The sequence below is a fragment of the Tenrec ecaudatus genome, chromosome 1 (genome assembly GCF_050624435.1).
Source record: "Tenrec ecaudatus isolate mTenEca1 chromosome 1, mTenEca1.hap1, whole genome shotgun sequence".
In the NCBI taxonomy this organism is placed as follows: domain Eukaryota; kingdom Metazoa; phylum Chordata; class Mammalia; order Afrosoricida; family Tenrecidae; genus Tenrec; species Tenrec ecaudatus.
This window is the reverse complement of record NC_134530.1, coordinates 9,085,990-9,105,693: the sequence shown is the minus strand read 5'-3', so window position 1 is coordinate 9,105,693 and position 19,704 is coordinate 9,085,990. Positions and strand designations below refer to the sequence as shown.

Sequence of the window (19,704 nt, the reverse complement as noted above, 5' to 3'; positions counted from 1 at the left end):
CTAGACAGGAGATCGTGTCAAGCACCACCACTGGGAACACATTGACCTGCTCAAGAAAGGGCCGGAAAGCAAGATTCCTCATTGGCACATGTGAAAATCTCTGGCAATTTCCTTTGGAAGAATAGCGGTAGGAAGCAAGCTGGTGAACGGCTCCAGAAAGAAACACACTGCAGTAAGCCAATGTTGGACTTCAGCCAAGGCCAGGTGCTTTGGGTATGATGGAGCATTCCATTCCCTCGTGGAAAACAAAAACAAAATTTGAACTCCACTGTGCAAATGTGAAGCACGGCAAGATGCGGAGACTAATCAGCGTGAAAACGCATTGAATACATGTGAGTTGAATGTGGATATCCCACTTGGAGAACTCCGAGTTTGGAATGCGGTTGTCTGCAGAAGTTGAAAGGATTTTCACTGGAATATGCAAATCAGGCACGTGATTGCTCATTGATTGAGTTGTCCTACACTTCCAATGGAGGGAAATCCAATGACACCTCCCCCAAGCCCAGCGATTGCTCAGAGTTGCAAAGCGTTCCATTCTAAATATCGCGAGACTTTCTGGGCCTATCCCCACGCTCCACGTTTTCCCGCCTCTCCATCAGTCAGAAGACGCTTGAAGCAACACAGGAACTTGAGCGATCTGCCAAGCGGATGCTCTGCGTGGGCACCCCTGAAGTGCTAATGCGACTGCACCAGGTGAAGTGAAAAGTCTGAGCGCCATTCCTACCTACTCCAGTTCAATCGCTGGGGCCTGACCTTCTCACAGTGAAAAGACTTGGCACTTGCAGCATGGAGCAGATCCGGCGTCCACGGTGCTCGTGTGATTTTGGGGTAGAATCAGAGGGAGACATCACAGAGCAAAAGAGGTATGTCTGGGGAGAAATGACTGTGGAGCACTTAAGGATGCCTGCCTATAAGTGTGTGCCTCCTTCTCCACGTCTCTGCCTCTTGTGTCTTGTGTGTGTGTGTGTGTGTGTGTGTGTGTGTGTGTGTGTGTGTGTGTGTGTGTGTTTGAGTGAGAGAGAGAGACCGATAGAGGGAGAGAGAGCGACCAAGGGAGAGGGGGAGAGAGAGAGAGAGAGAGACAGAGAGAGAGAGAGAGAGAGAGACAGAGAGAGAGGCAGAGAGAGAGACAGAGAGAGAGACAGAGAGAGAGACAGAGAGAGAGACCGACTTAACCAATGTGTGTGGTCTTGGGTGTAAGCAGAGACCGGGGGTCAAGGTGGCTGTGTGGTGTTGCTATCAAGTCTCTTCTGGAAAGAAGCTGATGCCAGAGCCTGTTGAGGGACATTTTCCTGAGGCTCTTTTTTCTTTGCAGTTCAAGTAGCAGCCAAGGTCAATCCCACAAATGGCGGAGAGTGGACCATGGTCCCAGCTCAGGTAAGCCAATGCTTCGGAGTAACCCCCTTGGGACCCTTGAGGGCTGAGTACTTGCTTCTCAGGGGGCAGTGTGTTCTTGCATGTGCTCTGTGTTGGCTCTGACTTTCTTCAGGCCGCAGCCTCAAGTCCTCAGCCTCCAGGGACACCTCCATTACCAAGAGCCTGACCCCTCTCCTGTGTTCGCTCTACAGATGCGGCGTCAGGACCTGGGCAGCCACCTTGCCCATCTGACTCCCTGGTTTCCCTGGAACTACATCAGGTAAGCACCCTCTGGTCTCTAAATGGAGGAGGGACACACAGTGCTGTGCCAGCTGAACACGCCGAGATCTTCTGGGCAGACCCTTTCCATGCATTCATGACTGCAGGAGGGTAACATTTGTGGAGGTGCAGGTTATTGCAGTTCTGACGTGAGGGTTCCCCAAGCAAGCTGCATCCTTCTCATTGCCCCAGGGGCCTATCCCTTGTCCTTGGAGGCAGCATACTCAGGACCTCTTCTCCACAGGTGGAGCAGGACCCCAGTGTGAAGACGGTGGTTGTGTTCCTGGAAGCTGGTCAGGAGCTCCACGTCTGCCTGGGAGATGAAGTGCTGGTCCTGGCCCCACCAACAATCGTGCAGCTCCACCTCAGCCCCCTGATGCTCGTGGTGGTCCCTGAGCACGCGTTGAGGGCACCCGAAGAGCTCTTGTTGCCCTATGATACCCAGTGGCTCCTGCCCACTCTGGAAGCTACTGCCTACGTGGTGGATATTGACCTTGGATCCATTAGCGTCACCGCCACGGGGGCAGTAGAGAGCATCCATTGCAGTCTTCAACAAGAGGCGGGCTCTGCTGCATCTGATGCCCAGCCCTCCTCAGGGTCTCTGGAATACTGGGCGCCAGGGCTCAGCCCGCCTTCCTCACAGTCGACTGAAGACAACAGCGTCTCCCTTCAAGCGAATGGCCAAGAAACTGTTTCCCACAGCAGCCACTCACCTTTCTGGCTGAATTCAAATCGACCCCCTGTGTCGGATGACTTTGGCTCCTTTCTGCAGAGTCTTGACCCAGGGCCCTCCTCTGCCCTGCGACCGCTGCAACCCTGGCTGGGCCCAGAACCTCACAACTGTCCCACGACCCGCTACGGGCCTCATCGCAAGGGCCGCAGACGTCTCTTCTAGCCCTCATAGACCCCATCACTACACTCAGCAATGCCCTGCCCCTGCTCCTTCTTGGATGTTCACTCAACTCTGCTCCCACACCTCTCAGTCAGCCATGGAAAGACCTTGCACGTGATTAGACAGTCCCTTGGGAAGAATGTACATGTTGCATGCGGGACAGCATTGAGGAGACCATTATCAATAAAGAGTGCTCTTTTACATTGGTCATTGTTGTGTGCGTGTCTGCGTGTGTTCGTGTGTGTGTAAAAAAAGTTCAACACCAGACCCCTTTCCTTCATGTGCCTTGTTCTTATGGGGCCGGCAACTTAAAGTGTACTGAACCTTGAGGGTGCATTCACATTGATTAGATTCCATTGTCCTTTCCTTGAAGTGGACAGAAAGCAATGCTGAGCAGCCCCTCAAAGCCACACCTTTCTTTGTATTATCCATTCCGACTCAAGGTGACCTTAAGCCATCTCTAGAACTTCATGGTCTCTATGTGTTGCAGAAATCTCCCAAGTGGTCAAAGGTTTCTAGGTGTCATGGACTAGACAAAGGCAGTACAAGCCTGGGGTCCTGCTTTCAGAACATCCAGGTCTTGAAACCCTAAGCAGCTCCCTCTCTGAAGCACAGACGGACATTCCTAGAAACCAACAATTGTCACCTCCAACCAAATAGAAACCAGATTTCCAGACCTCTCCGCAGAAGACCCTCTGGGTGGGTTTCCACACCAAGCCACACCCTGTGGGGGATTTCTGCTCTTGAAAAATCTGTGGACCCCATTGAGCTGCGAGGCATTAGCAAGAGGTGGCTTCCATTCACCCATAGTACATTGTATACATGTTGTCCGGTGGTGGTGGCTGGCTTCAAGAATCCCTTGTCATGAAAATAGGTGCTTATTGATGAGCCTTCCCAAAGAGATTACTCATGTTTTAAAGTCAAGAGTATCATTTCATTTACAACTTCACGAATATCATTCCTTGATCACCTCCACCCAGGGCCCATCACCCAAACAAGCCTGGTTCAAAGGTTATGATTGATTTCAGCCAAATTCAGGACTCTGGTAGAACCTAGTCTGTAGACACACGAACATTTCATAGAAGTAATCTCTCTGTCTTTCTCTCTTTCTTCTCCCTCCATCCCCCGTTCCTTCCTTCTCTCTCTCTCTCTCTCTCTCTCTCTCTCTCTCTCTCTCTCTCTCTCTCTCTCTCTCTCTCTCTCTCTCTGTCTCTCTCTCCCTCTCTCTCTGAACTCACTTGCCCACAGTCAAACAAGCTCAAGGAGAACCAGAGGCCTCGGCTGGGTTCATGCTCAATGTGGATACCCCATGAGAGAATACATCAATTGTGAAAGGGCCATTGGAAAAGCAGGTAATATTCGTTGTTCTTTATTTTTCTGTCGTTTTTACGTGATGTTAAGAATCATCGCTACAAGATCTATGGACGAAAGGAGGATTCAACATGTAGTTCTGGAGGATGCTCACAGTTGCGCTCCTCAGTGGACCACACTGTTGCAGCGAATAGGTGCATCCATGATGTGTAGGCTACACATCTTTCCGCTGCTGCTTCCCTTCACCAAACATGGTGTCCCGTGAGAGGGACTATTCCCTGTGGATAAATGGTCCTCTGAAATTTGCAGAGACAGCACTGAGATATCCTGATCTTTCCATTTCTAAGGGATAATCAGCACGATATTGTACCGAGTGAAGCCCCAAATGATTCAAGGGGGAGAAAACACAGCTCTACCTTGACGCCCTTGATGTTGCTATGAGTTCATGTCCACTCGATGGCATATTTGACTTTGCTTGGGTGCACTTCGGTGCCTTTCATGAGAAGCATCCAACAGAGAAACACACAGTTGATGCAGGAGGAGGTCTATTGTTAGAATTTTTCGATCGCAGTGGTCTAAGCAGTGGGGTACGACCTGGTTCCGTAAGGCAAGTACATCCAATGTCTCCCATATATGTATGTGTAAGACTGAGCTTGATATCAAAAAGTAGTGACATATCAGGAAAATGTCTTGGCCCGTGTGCATCATGGCCATTAAGCCTGATGCTAGTCCATAGGTCTGAAAGTACTACCAAATCACCCCTCAAACTCATGCTGCTACCTGCAAGGATATAACATGCAGGGAGATCACACATCCGTGGGTGCAGTGTCTTATGGATCCAGTTTCCGTGGAAACCTCTCCAGGGTTGGGGAAACCAACAGCATTGCTGCAGGACTGGAAATTCAACGTGAAGGAGAAACAGAGAAAACTTTGCAGAATCCTCCTGAGGAGAAGATCACACCCACAGCACGCATGCTCAGGCTGCCATTTGGTTGACAGGCCACAAATCCGTTCCTTCACTTGATATGCTCTACTAGACAGGAGATCGTGTCAAGCACCACCACTGTGAACACATTGACCTGCTCAAGAAAGGGCCAGAAAGCAAGATTCCTCATTGGTACATGTGAAAAATTTTGGCAATCCCCTTTGGAAGAATAGCGGTAGGAAGCAAGCTGGTGAACGGCTCCAGATGGAAAAACATTGCGGTAGGCCAAAGTTGGACTTCAGCCAAGGCCAGGTGCTTTGGGTATGACGGAGCATTCCATTCCCTCAAGGAAAACAAAAACAAAATTTGAACTCCACTGTGCAAATGTGAAGCACGGCAAGATGCGGAGACTAATCAGCATGAAAACGCATTTAATACATGTGAGTTGAATGTGGATATCCCACTTGGAGAACTCTGAATTTGGAATGTGGTCGTCTGGAGAAGTTGAAAGGATTTTCACTGGAATATGCAAATCAGGCACGTGATTGCTCATTGATTGAGTTGTCCTACACTTCCAATGGAGGGAAATCCAATGACCCCTCCCCCAAGCCCAGCGATTGCTCAGAGTTGCAAAGCGTTCCATCCCAAATGTCGCGAGACTTTCTGGGCCAATCCCCAGGCTCCACGTTTTCCCGCCTCTCCATCAGTCAGAGGACGCTTGAAGCAACACAACAACTTGAGCGATCTGCCAAGCAGATGCTCTGCGTGGGCACTCCTGAAGTGCTAACGCGACTGCACCAGGTGAAGTGAAGAATCTGAGCGCCATTCCTACCTACTCCAGTGCAATCGCTGGGGCCTGAGCTTCTCACAGAGAAAAGACTTGGCACTTGCAGCATGGAGCAGATCCGGCGCCCACGGTGCTCGTGTGATTTCGGGGTAGAATCAGAGGGAGACATCACAGAGCAAAACAGGTATGTCTGGGGAGAAATGACTCTGGAGCACTTAAGGATGCCTGCCTATAAGTGTGTGCCTCCTTCTCCACTTCTCTGCCTCTTGTGTCTTTTTGCCTTGCTGCACAGTCTGATGATTTTGCATCTCTCATTCTGCACAGACCTGCAAATCCCTTAGTTTTTCTGTGAACTTGTTCAGCTCCTCAAGATTGCCTGCTCCAGCACCCTCATTAATAACATCCTCATATACTTTCTTGCCTCCTTTTCTGGGGGTGCTCCTCTGTCTGGAATCATATACTCTTACACTCAAATTGTCTCCTCTGTTTTGAGGATACCATCATCTAGTGGGAAGTATAAAGTGTTTTCACCTGTGGGTCTCACCTGTCAGTGGTTTCACTCTTCTATGGGATAGGTTTTGGTGTGTATATAAGTTCTTTATGTGCACAATCTTCCAGAAAAACGGAAGTAGCCTCAGTGATGTACATTGTATTGCCCCAAATGATGAATCCTTTCATCTACATTCTGAAGAACAAGGACATAACTGTAAGCTTGAGGATACTCCTTATTAGGAAACCATTTTTGTTATGATTGTACCATCTCTGAAAATTTATTGTTTGCTAAGATCTGCCTGTGATAACCCCTTCTTGGGCATCATTGTCATTCACATTCTGGTTTCTTTCATCAAGTGACATCATATTTTCATATTGTTCTAGGTCATAGTAGGCTATTTCTTCATCATCAGTGATGAGTCCTCTGGGATTAAGACATAAGAGATATTCAGACACTTCTTTGCTCAAAAAATTATAAGAGCTCTCTTTCCTTTGAAAGAAATTTAGAGAATTTACTCAAAGAAAACCAAAGTCTTTAACATGGTGGCTCATCCTAGGGGTAATTGTCCTCATTGCCTTGAGTCAACTGTTAGAGCAGCCGCTATAACACCACGGAGAAAACGGAATTCCTGCCCCAAGAAAAGTTACTGTCTCTCTCAGGCTTGTTTGAATAATGTGCTCAACAGAGCCATCAGAAGCCCTGTGCCTGGTAGGATAAGGGTTTGATCCCAATAGCCTCTATCTACCACCTACTTTCGTAACCTTGGAATATCGCTTCAACGATGAAGGGTAGCTATTACATTTTTTGAATAAAGGTTATTTGAAGAGTTATTTAGTTGATGGGTATTGCTTGGTATTATGGATAGTATGATCTGGGTTTTGAAATCATGATAGAAACAGGATATCTACAAGTTGTTTCAAGAAAAACTGCTTTTCTTTTAAATTTCAGCGAATCATGAACTCAGTATAAAACTTATTATAAAAGAGGGATCTTTTGAGGTTTCACAGAGGAGGGAAATTGAGTGTATCTCCAGACAACAGTTATCCCAGATAGCTTCAGGCACTCTAGACCAGAGATCTTGTATGTCTTTCAATTTCTCTTACTCTTCCTGAGAACAAATATATTACATACTCTTATGCTATAGATTTGGGATATAATTGTATATAACAAAAAAAGAGACCAATTCCATTGCCATGGAGTCAATGATACCTCTTAAAATCCTCCCTCTGGATTTCTGAGGCTATGACTCTATGTGTGCCGAAAGCCCTTGCTTTGTCCTGCAGCGCTGCTGGTAGTGTGGAGCTGTCGACCATGTGGATTGCAGCCCAATGTGTATCACCACACCAGCAAGGCTCCCCTAATGACCTTTTGGAGGATTTTATTTTAATCTGAAAATATTTATTGGAGTCGATAATCTCGTTTTTGTTCCACTGAAAGCATGGTGGCTTTGAACTAATGAAAACGCTTGCAGTTAGCAGTCAGGCTCTTACCTTACAATGCCACCAGGTGAACATCCAAGGTGCCATCATTTTTAATAAGTTCATTTTGAGACCCTGCTGTACTCTAGTCTGAGATACATGACTTCCCTGGGGGGAGACGGGAAAATATATATAGATTCTAGAATATGAAAACCTTTCCTCGTTTATGCACTAAAGAATTATGTACAACGTGATGTGCAAACCTTGTCTGCATTTCTTTAAAAATAGTAATATAATGACAAATATAAATTCATTGCTAGCTTAAGAAATAAAATGTCATCAATGTCAAAATAGCATCCAATTGTTCTGCCTCTCAATCACATCACACTTCTTGACTCCAATATTGATCGATAGCCTGCATTTCATTTTGATTATTTCTGGAATGCTTTTTATTCACTGAGTCTTATACAACTTTCAGGAATTTTGAACATACTGGTAATTTCATAAAATGTAACTGCATCATTTTATAACCCTGTTCAAGCCCTATACCTGCTGGAATAATGGTTAAACATTAGGCTGCTAAATGAAAGATCAACAGTTCAAAATTCCAGATGCTCTGTGGGAAAAGATGAAACTTTCCATTCCTATAAAGAGTTACAGTCTTAGAAGCTCACAAGGATAGTTTGACCTTACTCAGTTGGGGCGCTATGAAATGCAACAACTGAAATAACATCACGGAACTAAATTTTATCATACTTCTATGTATGCGCTATAATCTACCTAACAAATTGGTTGCTTTTATATTTGGGAAGAAAGACTTTCCATTTATTCATTTTATCATTTATTATTTTTGTGGAAAATACACATAATATAAATTAGCATCACAAAAAAGTGATATTACACTTAAAATGCATTAATTACTTGATCTATGTTGCACAGCCTGTACGACTCTCTGGATCCAGAAATATTTCATCACCCTAAAAGGAATTCCGTACTCACAACCACTGTCCTGTCTACTGTAGCCACTAAACTTGTCACCACTGCCCCACTGTCTCTATAGATATACATATATATATATACGCACATGCACACAGAAACACTTGGAGACTTAGTGAAGGAACGTGAACTACCCTGTGTACACTAGAACAAACAGTACTGAGAGATATATAACAGTACTTCATTCCTTTTTCTAGTCTGTACCACACATTATTTATGCAAATATCTGTTGATTGGCATTTAAGAATTTTTAATTGTTTAACATGTATTTCTATATAATATCCTGTGTGGACATATATTGTCATAACTACAAGCAGTAAGTTCATCTAGGCATGAAATCACTATGTCCAAAGTTAACCCTATATTTATCCATTTGATAAACAGGCAAATTATTTTCTAATGCTGCTGTATCTTTTTATATCCCCACAAGCATTGTATAAGTTTCACCAATGACTGGTCCCTCCTAGAACTTGTTCTAAATCCTCAAAGGTAGTCTCGCCATCTTCAATTCCAATGAGCATTGTAGCTGTACTTTCCATTGTTTAAGCTCTCAGTATCTGGCAATACTTCAAAGCGATTTCTAAGTGTTCAGCAGCTTCTTCCTCCATAGCTGGGAGCAGAGGACTCCTTTGCTGTCTGTTCTTAGCCTGGACGCTCTGCTGACACTTGTTCAGAGTGGGAGCCTGGCTGGCCTTTGAAATGACAGTGTCCTAGCTTCCAACAGCACAGCAATGCACAAGCCACCACTGGATGACAAACTGACAGACAATTAGTGAGGGACATTTATTAACAACTATGAAAGATCTTTGCAACATGTCCTGCACGAACAACTGTATCATTTGTCACTTGCATGACAACATGTTCGCTTCCTTAGTATACACTTTAGTCATGAATTTTGTCTCTGAGTTCTATGTGGACATTGCAGTGAATTGTGAAGTCTAGATGTGAAAGTAAAGAATGTTGTGTGAGATAGAACCCACTGATATAGTTTCTCATTACCAATGGAAATGCTCATGTGCCTCTCCTGAAATTAAAATTCCTCATAGGGTTAAAATGATTCCTATATGGATTTTACAGAGCTCTATAGGTAAAGCGCCCTAGAAATTGAACTGCTAACCATAATTTCAGTAGTTTGAGCCCACTAGTTGCTCTACCAACCCACTAGTTGCTCTACCAGCCCACTAATTGCTCTACCAGCCCACTAGTTGCTCTATCAGCCCACTAGTTGCTCTATAAAGGTGTGTGCTATGAAGATTTGAAGTCATGGAAACTCAAAGGGACAGTTTTACTCTCTCCACTAAGGCTGCTGTGAGTTCCAGGAGACTGTCTAGCTGTGAATTATAATATCCTTAAAAGAGACTTCTTGATGCTATTATGTTAAAGAGGGTTAGGGAATAGGAATGGGGCAATTCACAGCAACTTCAATTCCAAGCCAAGAGCAGCTGGGGTCTAGACCTTGGCGTGCGGCAAAAGCAGGAGTTAAGAGTCACAGAGGTTTTTCGAGCGGTTGGGGACAGTCCCTGGGCATATGATGTTTCACTTTCTTGTGGTCTTTTAGGATTGCAGTGTAGGGTTGGGATTAAAGCTAAGGGAATGATTTGGTCTGGGCGAATTTAATTCCTGTATTCTTAATATTTAGGTTGCTTCTCAGCTAGATGGCCACATGTTTATCATCAAGCTTTTAAGACCCCAGACATTATTGTCTTTTGATAGCCAGAAAAGTGGGTGAAGGGTGACAGAGAATGATTTGAGATATGAATATAATAATCTACAACTTAGCAAGGGTTCATGAGGAGAGCCCTTGTGGGAGAGAGTGGAAAAGTGAGGAGTTGATGTCAAGGACTCAAGGTAAAAAATGCTGTGAAAATGATGATGGCAACATATGTGCAAATATGCTTGACACAATGGATGAATGTATGGATTGTGGTAAGAGGTGTAAGAGCCCCTAATAAGATAATTTAATGATATTAATAATAGATTTAGGTTAATTATCTTAAAGGAGAATATATCTGGTGGTTCAGGTGAGAGATGATGGGTTTGGTTTTGTTGGAATTTGTAAAGACTTACATGGATGTGGGGGCTTGGGGTTTATTTCTGCCACCTACCTAGATGGTCTAGGAGGGAGGGATTAGGCAGTAGTCTACTAACAGGGCAGGTTGTTGATGTGAGTGGCTTGGGGTGCTGACCAGGAGCTCATGTCTTGTGACAGCTGAGTGATTGGTAGCTCATCCTGTGTAGTATCTCAAGGAGTAGGAGCCTCTGAATTCTGGGTTTCATGTTGGGCCCTGTAATATGCTTACATTCCCTGTGTGAAACCTATAGTGGCATTTCTACATGTTTTTCTCTGGTAATACCTTGCTAATAGGTCAGGTGTGTATTTTCTACCAACGCAGAGAGGGGAAACATTCCGGGAAGGGCTATGCTTCCAGGTGTCCATGCAGAAATGACCTCAGGGAGGAGTTAGATATGGCAAGGGTACTGGAGCTCCTCCAGCTTTTGAACTTTAGGAAGTTCTGTTGGTTGGCTCAGTCACCATTGACACCAGCTCTGCGTTGCCCAGTACAGACATCCTCATCATGCTTGGTAGGCTGTGGGAGATATTGCTGCAAATGAATTGGACTGGGGATTTCCTGGATTGGACTGAGAACCAAGTGTATTTGTGATTATATCTATCCCAGGGTAGCTATGCAGAGCAATGTCCATGCAGCTTGGCCAGTCAGCTTCCCTAGTTAGCTCTGGGGAAAATTTCGTCCAGACTAGGGTTGGGGAACTGAACGCCTCCACTTTGTGGCAAGGATAAATGACAGAGGGAAATCTCTTGGACACTGAATAAGGGAGACCAAAGAAGAATTTATGCATTTAAATTATAGCCCTGGAGGAGAATATGGAAAGTGTCATGGACTGCTAGCCGGACAAAGAGATGAGTATTGGAAGAAGTAAGGCCAGTGTGTGCCTTAGAGGCAAGGATGCAAAACTTCTGCTTACCACCTTTGGTGATATTGTCAGGAAAGAGCATTCTCTGGAGTAGGATGTTATGTCGTGTAAAGTGGAGAGGAGGCAAAAAGAAGAGGGCCCTTGAGGAGACGAATGGACACAGTGGTGGCATTCATGGGCTCAGTCATAGGAACCATTGTGAGGATGGTGCCAGATCGTTCAGTGTTTCATTCTGTTGTTCATATGGTCACTCTGGTTGGAGCCTACACAACGGCAATAAACAAGGAAAAGAAATTTTGTATATTTAGACTTCTGGGATAAAACGTCTTCAGATAACCGGGGACATCTCACTTAGATGGTCCTCCTTTGTCAAACCAATCTCACTGACATTGAGTCTATACTGGCTCATGTATACCCTATAGCACAGGGGAGAACGACCATTGTGGATTTCTTAGAAGACCATAGAAAGCTTCATCTTGCCCCAATGCGTAGATAGTGGATTTGAACTGCTGACTTTCCAGTTGGCAGACCAACAGGTAACTCATTGAAAACTGGGCTTCTTAATCCCCTATGAGGGTGTGGAATACATGATCATCTTTCCTGAGATGACATCAGACCTTTCTTTCTGAAGGATTTACCTCAGTTCCTATAAATCCTTCCTCAAGATAACGTCTGCCTCCCATGGTGTTGCTACAGCTAGCAGTTGGTCGACTGTACATTTGATTGTCTCGTCATTCAAATTTTCCATCAGACTAATAATTGTAGGATCTAGAAACCAAATATATGTTTCAAAGTTCTTTCTCCTTGATCTAACAGAAGATCCAGAACTGCTCCCTCTCCTCTTTACCATGTTCCTGACCAGGTATATGCTAACAGTATTTGGACATCTGTTCATTGTTCTAACTGTCAACTATGACTACCATCTGCACACCCCATGTTCTTCTTTCTCTCCAAATTTCCCTTTAATCACATCTGTGTAAGAACCACTACCATCCTCAAATTGCTAATGAACAAATGTGCTGAACATCCTGAGCAAAACTTACATAAGACAGCTCAAAAAGATTATGTTTGTCTTGATTTCTACTTTGTTGGTAAATTTTCTTCTTGCAGTAATGGCTTATTATTATTATGTGTGCTATGTAGCCATACGTTATCCACTGCAGTACACCGTATCATAGATTCCTGCATATGTGGTCTCCTCATTCTGCTTTCCTTGGGCATTAGTATGACAGATGCCCTTATCTATAGTTTGATGGTTTTTGATGTATCCTTCAGCTCAAACGTCATTATCCTTTAGTTCCGCTGTGTGTTTCTTGGATACTAAAGATAGCCTGTTTCAGAGCCTATATTAATAATACATTGTTTTGCAATTTAGTTTGCATTTTAGGTGGTGTTCATCTCTCTGAAATCATATTCTCTTGGCACTAAACTTGTACCCTCTATATTGAGGATCTCCTCCTCTGGTGGAAAGTATAAAGCTCTTATGCATGTTGATCTCACTTTCAGATGCTTTTTATTCTTTGACCCATCTTTTGGTAGGTGATTGTTACCTTATCGGTGAAAATGTCTTTGCAGAGGAAACTGAATGAGGGTTATCATGACAGCCCTACTTGCAATCAAATGAATTCTTGTAACATCGACAGCTCAGAAAATACAGAGAAAACTAAGAGGCCATAATATCACACAGAGAAACATCGGGGTCATATGGTCAGAAGCCAAGGAGTTCCTGGAGCCCCAAGCTCATCATGCAGCTGACAGCGGCCATGCACGCAATCTCCTCAAGGGCCTTTGAGCTTTCACACTGCTGCTGCTGCTGCTGCTACTTGGTTTCTGATTTATAACCTTCAGAACTGGGAGACCATAATTTATCTTTAAAGCAGCCAAATAATTTTATTCAAAGGAAACTATACTCTTTTAATAACAATGAGAGTAGGATCATGTGTACTTCCTTTCTTAAAAATAGTTTAATTGTCATATTATTCACATATACAATTAAGTAGTTCAATCATATTTAAAAGAGATAGAATCATCATCACAACTAATTTTTTTAAATTTGTTCTTTCTTATACTTATTGTTATTGGTTCCACATTTCCCCGTAACTTCTGTTGAAATACCCCAAGAAACATTAATTCCGCTACGGCCTATGTAGTTTTGTGCAGGGGATCTTCCATGGGCTCCGTCTTACTGGAAATTCTGCAGATGTGGTTTATGCTCTCACTGTCCTCTATAGTCTTCTACGAATTGGGTGTTCAAATTTTAGCTCTGATAAAATTTATCACCTTCGCAATATTTCAATTTTGTAATTGTAACCTTTGGATCTCACAAGCTGGTTGCTTCTTCCATGCAGCCTTGATTGACTCCTTGTTTAGATGGCTGCTTCTTTGAGTACATGCCTTTACGACCACCGGAGCTATTCAGATTGACAGCTGGGCACCATCTATTTCCTTTATCACACTTTTCTGTAGCAGCCTTATCTTCGGTGATCATTTCATGAAGGTTAGTATCAAGTAGAGCCATGTTATCAGAGCTAACTCTTCTTGAATTGGGTCTAGAATTGGGTAGGAACACAGACTCTGTTTGTTCCTCCCTGAAGATTGAACAGCTCAGATTTACTTTGGTGGGTTAGTTAAATGACAATGTCAGCACAATATAAGATCAATTGTATCAATAGCAACTAGAAGACAACCAACACCAAACAAACAGAACACACACAGGAAGGCAGAAAGAAGAAAAAGAAAAAAGCCCTAAAAGCCACAATCAGGAAAGCAAAAACCCACATAAACAAAGAAGTAAAGAATTGTCAATCAGCCCCCCTGGGGGTTAATTTATTGCCTCATTATCATTATCAATCTTCCCAATGACCCAGCACCCAAGACACTGTCAGTATGAGGGGTCTATGTGAATATACTTCCACCTGAGCTGTAACACGCAAGCTTTGCCTTATGTAGTTTAGCTCCTATTAGTTCAGGGTCTGATGACCCCAAGTATGGGGATAGATGTTGGGGGAGCATTCTGGATCAATTCTTCCAAAGGAAGATCCTTGATCAATGGATCAGAACCTGTTGTGCCACTTAAATGTAAGCATAGAGGTATTACATATATGGTGATCCTTGGCTCCTTTCTTTAAACACTCTCTGAGCCAGGGGTTCCCCCAAGGCCCAATGACTGCCACTTCCACCTTGCTGGGGCAGCCATTGTCTGCTTCACCTCCTATCCAACAACCTCAGTCCTCTGTCCAAAGGTGCAGGAAGTTTAGAGGCAGGGTTCCTTTATCCAGCGCGCCTCTATGTGAGGTCCCTTTGGTGTAGCCACTGTGCTGTGTGCCTTGCTGCCTGCAAGTCCAAGCTCCATGATCCTCATGGTTTAGTCTATGGAATGGTTCACTGAAGGTTGGGTAGAAGATACTCACATTGTGCACCCAAAAAATAAAATTCGGTCCATTGTCCCTCTCTGCTCCCTACACTTATGATTTAGTATCTCTCACTGCTATGAGGTTCATTTTTCCCATACTCCCGAACATACATGCCAGCATCTCCTCCACAATGCAGATGGTCCCCTCTCCTGGTGTTGGATTGATTTCTGGAAAGAGTCTCCTTCAGGTCTTGTGGGGGCCCATCAATCTGCTCAAGCCTTGTTTACATATAGTGTAGCCTCACTGTTAAAGGAGTGACACCAATCAATGCGGGGTCTCCTCCTTCACTTTGGCTATTGGGAAGTGCGCTATAAGGCGATGACGTTTGGTCCATGGCTAGTAGATAGCCTTCTCTCATTTAGTTCAGAAATTGATACCTGAGATTTGTTTAATTGGTGTTTCCTTTACAGTAGTGGTCTTATACAATATTTGTCCTTTTGTGATTGACTTATTTAACTCAGTATACATTTTTTCCAGTCTTTTGGTGTCCTTTGGTGTTTCATGCTTTCATCGCTGTTCTTAAGGGAAGTGTAGTATTCCATTGTGTCTATGTACCATAGTTTCTTTATCCATTCTCCCACTGTTGGACATTTGGGCTTCTTCCAGTTTCTTGCTATTGTGAACTGTGTTGCTCTGAATATGGGAGAGCACAACTCCACTCCTGTTCTGTCTCTTATTTTTTTAGGGTAGATGTTTAACAGTGGTATTGCTGAATTCTATGGGATTTCAATTTCCAGTTCCAGTTGCAGAAACTCACAGGGAGAAGTAATATACTGACCTATAAGGTTACTATGAGTCATTATCAACTCAGTGACAATGGCAGGGAGATAAGAATATTTACAAAGCTATTTTCTAAATACTCAAACATTTGAATTCTACTTCCATACCTAATATTTAATTTGCATTTTCTGAGACCATTGATCAAGAGAGAATTCTTTGGATATCTAAAATGAAATGATTGACTTCCAATAGGAAAATTATTTTGGTCCATGTTTCCAAAATGAAAGATATACTGGAGTGCAGAAATAGGGAGTGTCAAGTAATGTGTAATTGACCTCACAGGGTTAGAGAATTAACAATATATACTGTCCTGGGATAAACGAGGCAATGCATGTGTTGGCTTAATGAGGCCCTTTGGATATTTAGCGTCCAGGGAGACAGAAACTGCCAATAACATGCATATTACATTGTACTTAAATACTACTTCCCCTGTAAGGAGGGATAATAAATGACCCTGTTGCCTGAGATGATCTCTTTTACTTGGGAACACAGTGCTTCGCAGAGAACATCTGTCTTTCCTGATGGTAGACATCCTCTTTTCTACATCTTTGGTAGATGTCAGCCATTAATCCTTGAGGATGCCACCCAGGTAACCTAAAGTCCTTTAGTAGAGGTTTTACAAGAGTAGCGGGTGTTTGGCTACAAGAAAATATGCATGGGAATATAGTAAGTGCAGATAAAATTGGAGCTAGGACTCTCATGGAAAAGTTTTTATTTTGTAATAATCATGTGTCTGTGTTCCTTTACATGCTGTCAAATAAGTCACTGATTCTCTGGGTCTCTTGCTCTGCCCCTAAAATCAAGAAGATTTTATGGTTGAGCAACAGCCAAACCTTTGAAAACAGTGACAAATGTTATGAAATTCCATGACATTGACTAGACACTATGGTTGCAGAGATAGCCTGAGACAGTGGCTGACACAACAGGCCCAAGGCTGGGGCAACTAGTAGGATGGCCCAAGACTCTGCAGTGTTTCCTTCTGTTGTGAGTGGGTCACTGTGAGTTGGAACTGATTTGATAGCATCAAAAATTAATGTGGTTGTGGTGGAAGAAGAGGGCTTGGGATCTTATTCTAACCCTCTCCATTCTTAAGAGTTTCTGTATTATCACTAATGTGTGTCTCTCATGCCTAGGGACTGACATTGTGTCCCAAGTTGTCTAATCAGTATGCCACCTGGGTTTACCCTGTTCCATTTTTTAAAGGCTAAATACTTTAAATGAATACATAATCATGGCTATTGAAATAACAATAAAAGTATGCATCTAGTCCTTTTATGAATAAATGAATTTTTCCTTTTTTAAAGGATTCAAAAACAAACCCAGAAGGTCGGCTTTTGACATTCACTTTGTGCTTCTATTCCTTTCACAAGAGAGAGTCTGTGTCCATAGGTTCTGCTGCTGTTGAAGTTTCGGGAACACACATGTAACTGTGTTTTTTTTCTTGATCTTTCCATCAGAGGCACCAATGGTACAGCACCCAGAAACCACACAGTCACTGCAGAGTTCATTCTCCTGGGACTCACAGATGATGCAGAACTTCAGCCCATCATTTTTAGCCTGTTCCTGATGGTGTACCTGATCACTGTCCTTGGTAACCTGCTCATTGTCTGGGCTGTAATCTCTGACTCCCACCTGCACACACCCATGTACTTCTTTCTCTCCCATCTCTCCTTTACTGACATCTGTTTAAGCACTACTACCATTCCAAAGATGTTGATGAACATCCACACACAGAATCAGACCATCAGTTTTACAGGCTGCCTCAGCCAGATTTTCTTTGTCCTGGTTTTTGGTGCTTTTGAAAATTTTCTTCTAGCAGCAATGGCCTATGACCGCTATGTGGCCATTTGTTCCCCACTGAGGTACACAGTCATCATGAATCCCTGCTTCTGTGGCCTGCTCATGCTGCTTTCCTTGCTAGCCAGTCTAATGTTAGCTCTGCTGCACAGTCTGATGATTTTGCATCTGTCTTTCTGCACAGACCTGGAAATCCCTCAGTTTTTCTGTGACCTTGCTCAGCTCCTCAAGATCGCCTGCTCCAGCGCCCTCATTAATAACATCCTCATATACTCTCTTGCTTCCATTTTGGGAGGTGTTCCTCTGTCTGGGATCATATTCTCTTACACCAAAATTGTCTCCTCTGTTTTGAGGATATCATCATCTAGTGGGAAATATAAAGTGTTTTCCACCTGTGGGTCTCACCTGTCAGTGGTTTCACTTTTCTATGGGACCAGTGTTGGTGTGTATATAAGTTCTTTATTTACACAATCTTCCAGAAAATCAGCAGTAGCCTCAGTGATGTATCTTGTAGTGCCCCAAATGATGAATCCTTTCATCTACAGTCTGAGGAACAAAGACATAAAGGTAAGCTTGAGAACACTCTTTGTTAGGAAATCTTTCTTGTAATGATTGTATCATCTCTGATAATTTATTGATTACTCAGAGGTGCCTGTGATAATCCTTGCTTGAGCCTCAGCATCTTTCACACTCAGAATCATTTCAGCAAATAATAATATATTCATAGTTGTTCTAGGTAATAGTAGGCTATTTCAAATTCCACAGTGATGAATCATCTACATTTCATTAAAATACTAGTATTATGACAAAATATAAATCCATCACTTGCTTGAAAAATAAAGCATCAACACAGCATCCAATTGTACTGCCTCTCAATCTCAGCATACATCTTGCCTCCAGTACTGACTGCTGGGCTGAATTCAGGTTTGCTTATTTCCTTGATGCTCTTTGATTCATTGAATCTTAAACAACTACTAGGATTTGTGAGCATACTGATATTTTCATAAAATGTAACTGCATCATTTTATCATCCTGCTGAAGCCTTATTCCTGGTGGATTAATGGTTAAGCGTTAGGCTGTTAAATGAAAGGTCAACAGTTCAAGGCCCAGATGCCCTGTGGGAGAAAAGTGAGACTTCCTATTCCTATAAAGAGTTATCGTCTTGGAAGGTCACAGAGGTGTTTGACCCTATGAAATGACAGAATGGAAATGACACCACGAAAGTAAGTTCTATCATATTTCTATGTATTTTGCTACATTTCCCAACTAATTGGATGTTTTTATACCTCGTTAGAAAGTCTTAGCATTTATTCATTTCATGGAGAAATACACATAATATTAATTAGCATCACCCAAATGTGAGATTGCACTTCAACAACATTAATTACATGATCAATGTTGTACAACCTTATCACATCGGGCTCCAGAAATATTTCACCACCCCAAAGGATCCCATACCTACAGCTACTCCCCAATCTCCTCTGGTCACAACCTGAATCTGGTCACCACTCTGAATTTCTGTATGAATAAAATTTTATAATATGTTGACTTTTGTGTTTGGCTTCTTTCACTTCGTAGATTGTTTTCAAGTCCCATCTATGTTATAGATGTGATAGCTACAGATACACTGAGAGTTAATGAAGGAGAGTGAACTAACCTGTGTACACCAGAACAAACAACACGGGGATATATATATATATATATATATATATATTCAGTATTTCACTTATTTTCCTAGTGGAATAATATGTCATCACATGGCTGTACCACACATTGTTTATCCAAACATCGGTTGATTGGCATTTAAGAATTTTAAATGTTTTAACCAGTATTTTTATATAATATCCTGTCTGGACATATATTGTCATAACTACAGGCAGTAAGTTTATCTAGGCATGAAATCACCATGTCCAAAGGTAACCATTAATTTATCCATTTGATAAACAGCCAAATTATTTTCCAATGCTTCTGCATCCTTTATATCCCCATAAGCATTGCATAAGTTTTCCAAATTATAGTCAACCTTACCAACAGTTAATGTTTGGACTTATTATTATTATTATTGGAAAGGTCATGTACACAATTTATCCACGACTTCTAACTAAAAATTCTTGGTTCACTTCGCCCTGTGATGCAATTAAAAAATGGCCTGTCCATCTGATTCCATACAAAAACGTGGTGTTTTACCGCTGTCAGGTACCACCGAGTCAGCTTTGATCATGGCTGCACTATTACTTTAGATCTAACAAGGTTTGGTCCTGCACATCTGGACAATTGAAGCTATAAGCTAAGTGAGTCCATCATTGAAACCACTGTGTCAATT

General features: G+C 42.9%; 1 protein-coding gene across 1 annotated transcript; it reads left to right on the top strand.

Annotated features, from left to right (window-relative positions):
* The first annotated feature begins 1,362 nt into the window (after positions 1–1,362).
* On the top strand, positions 1,363–17,990 carry LOC142438941 (olfactory receptor 7G2-like). The gene is made up of 3 exons (XM_075541020.1): positions 1,363–1,377; positions 1,569–1,636; positions 17,042–17,990. The coding sequence occupies exons 1-3, from the start codon at positions 1,363–1,365 to the stop codon at positions 17,988–17,990; spliced, it is 1,032 nt and encodes a 343-aa protein (XP_075397135.1).
* Positions 17,991–19,704: the final 1,714 nt, after the last annotated feature.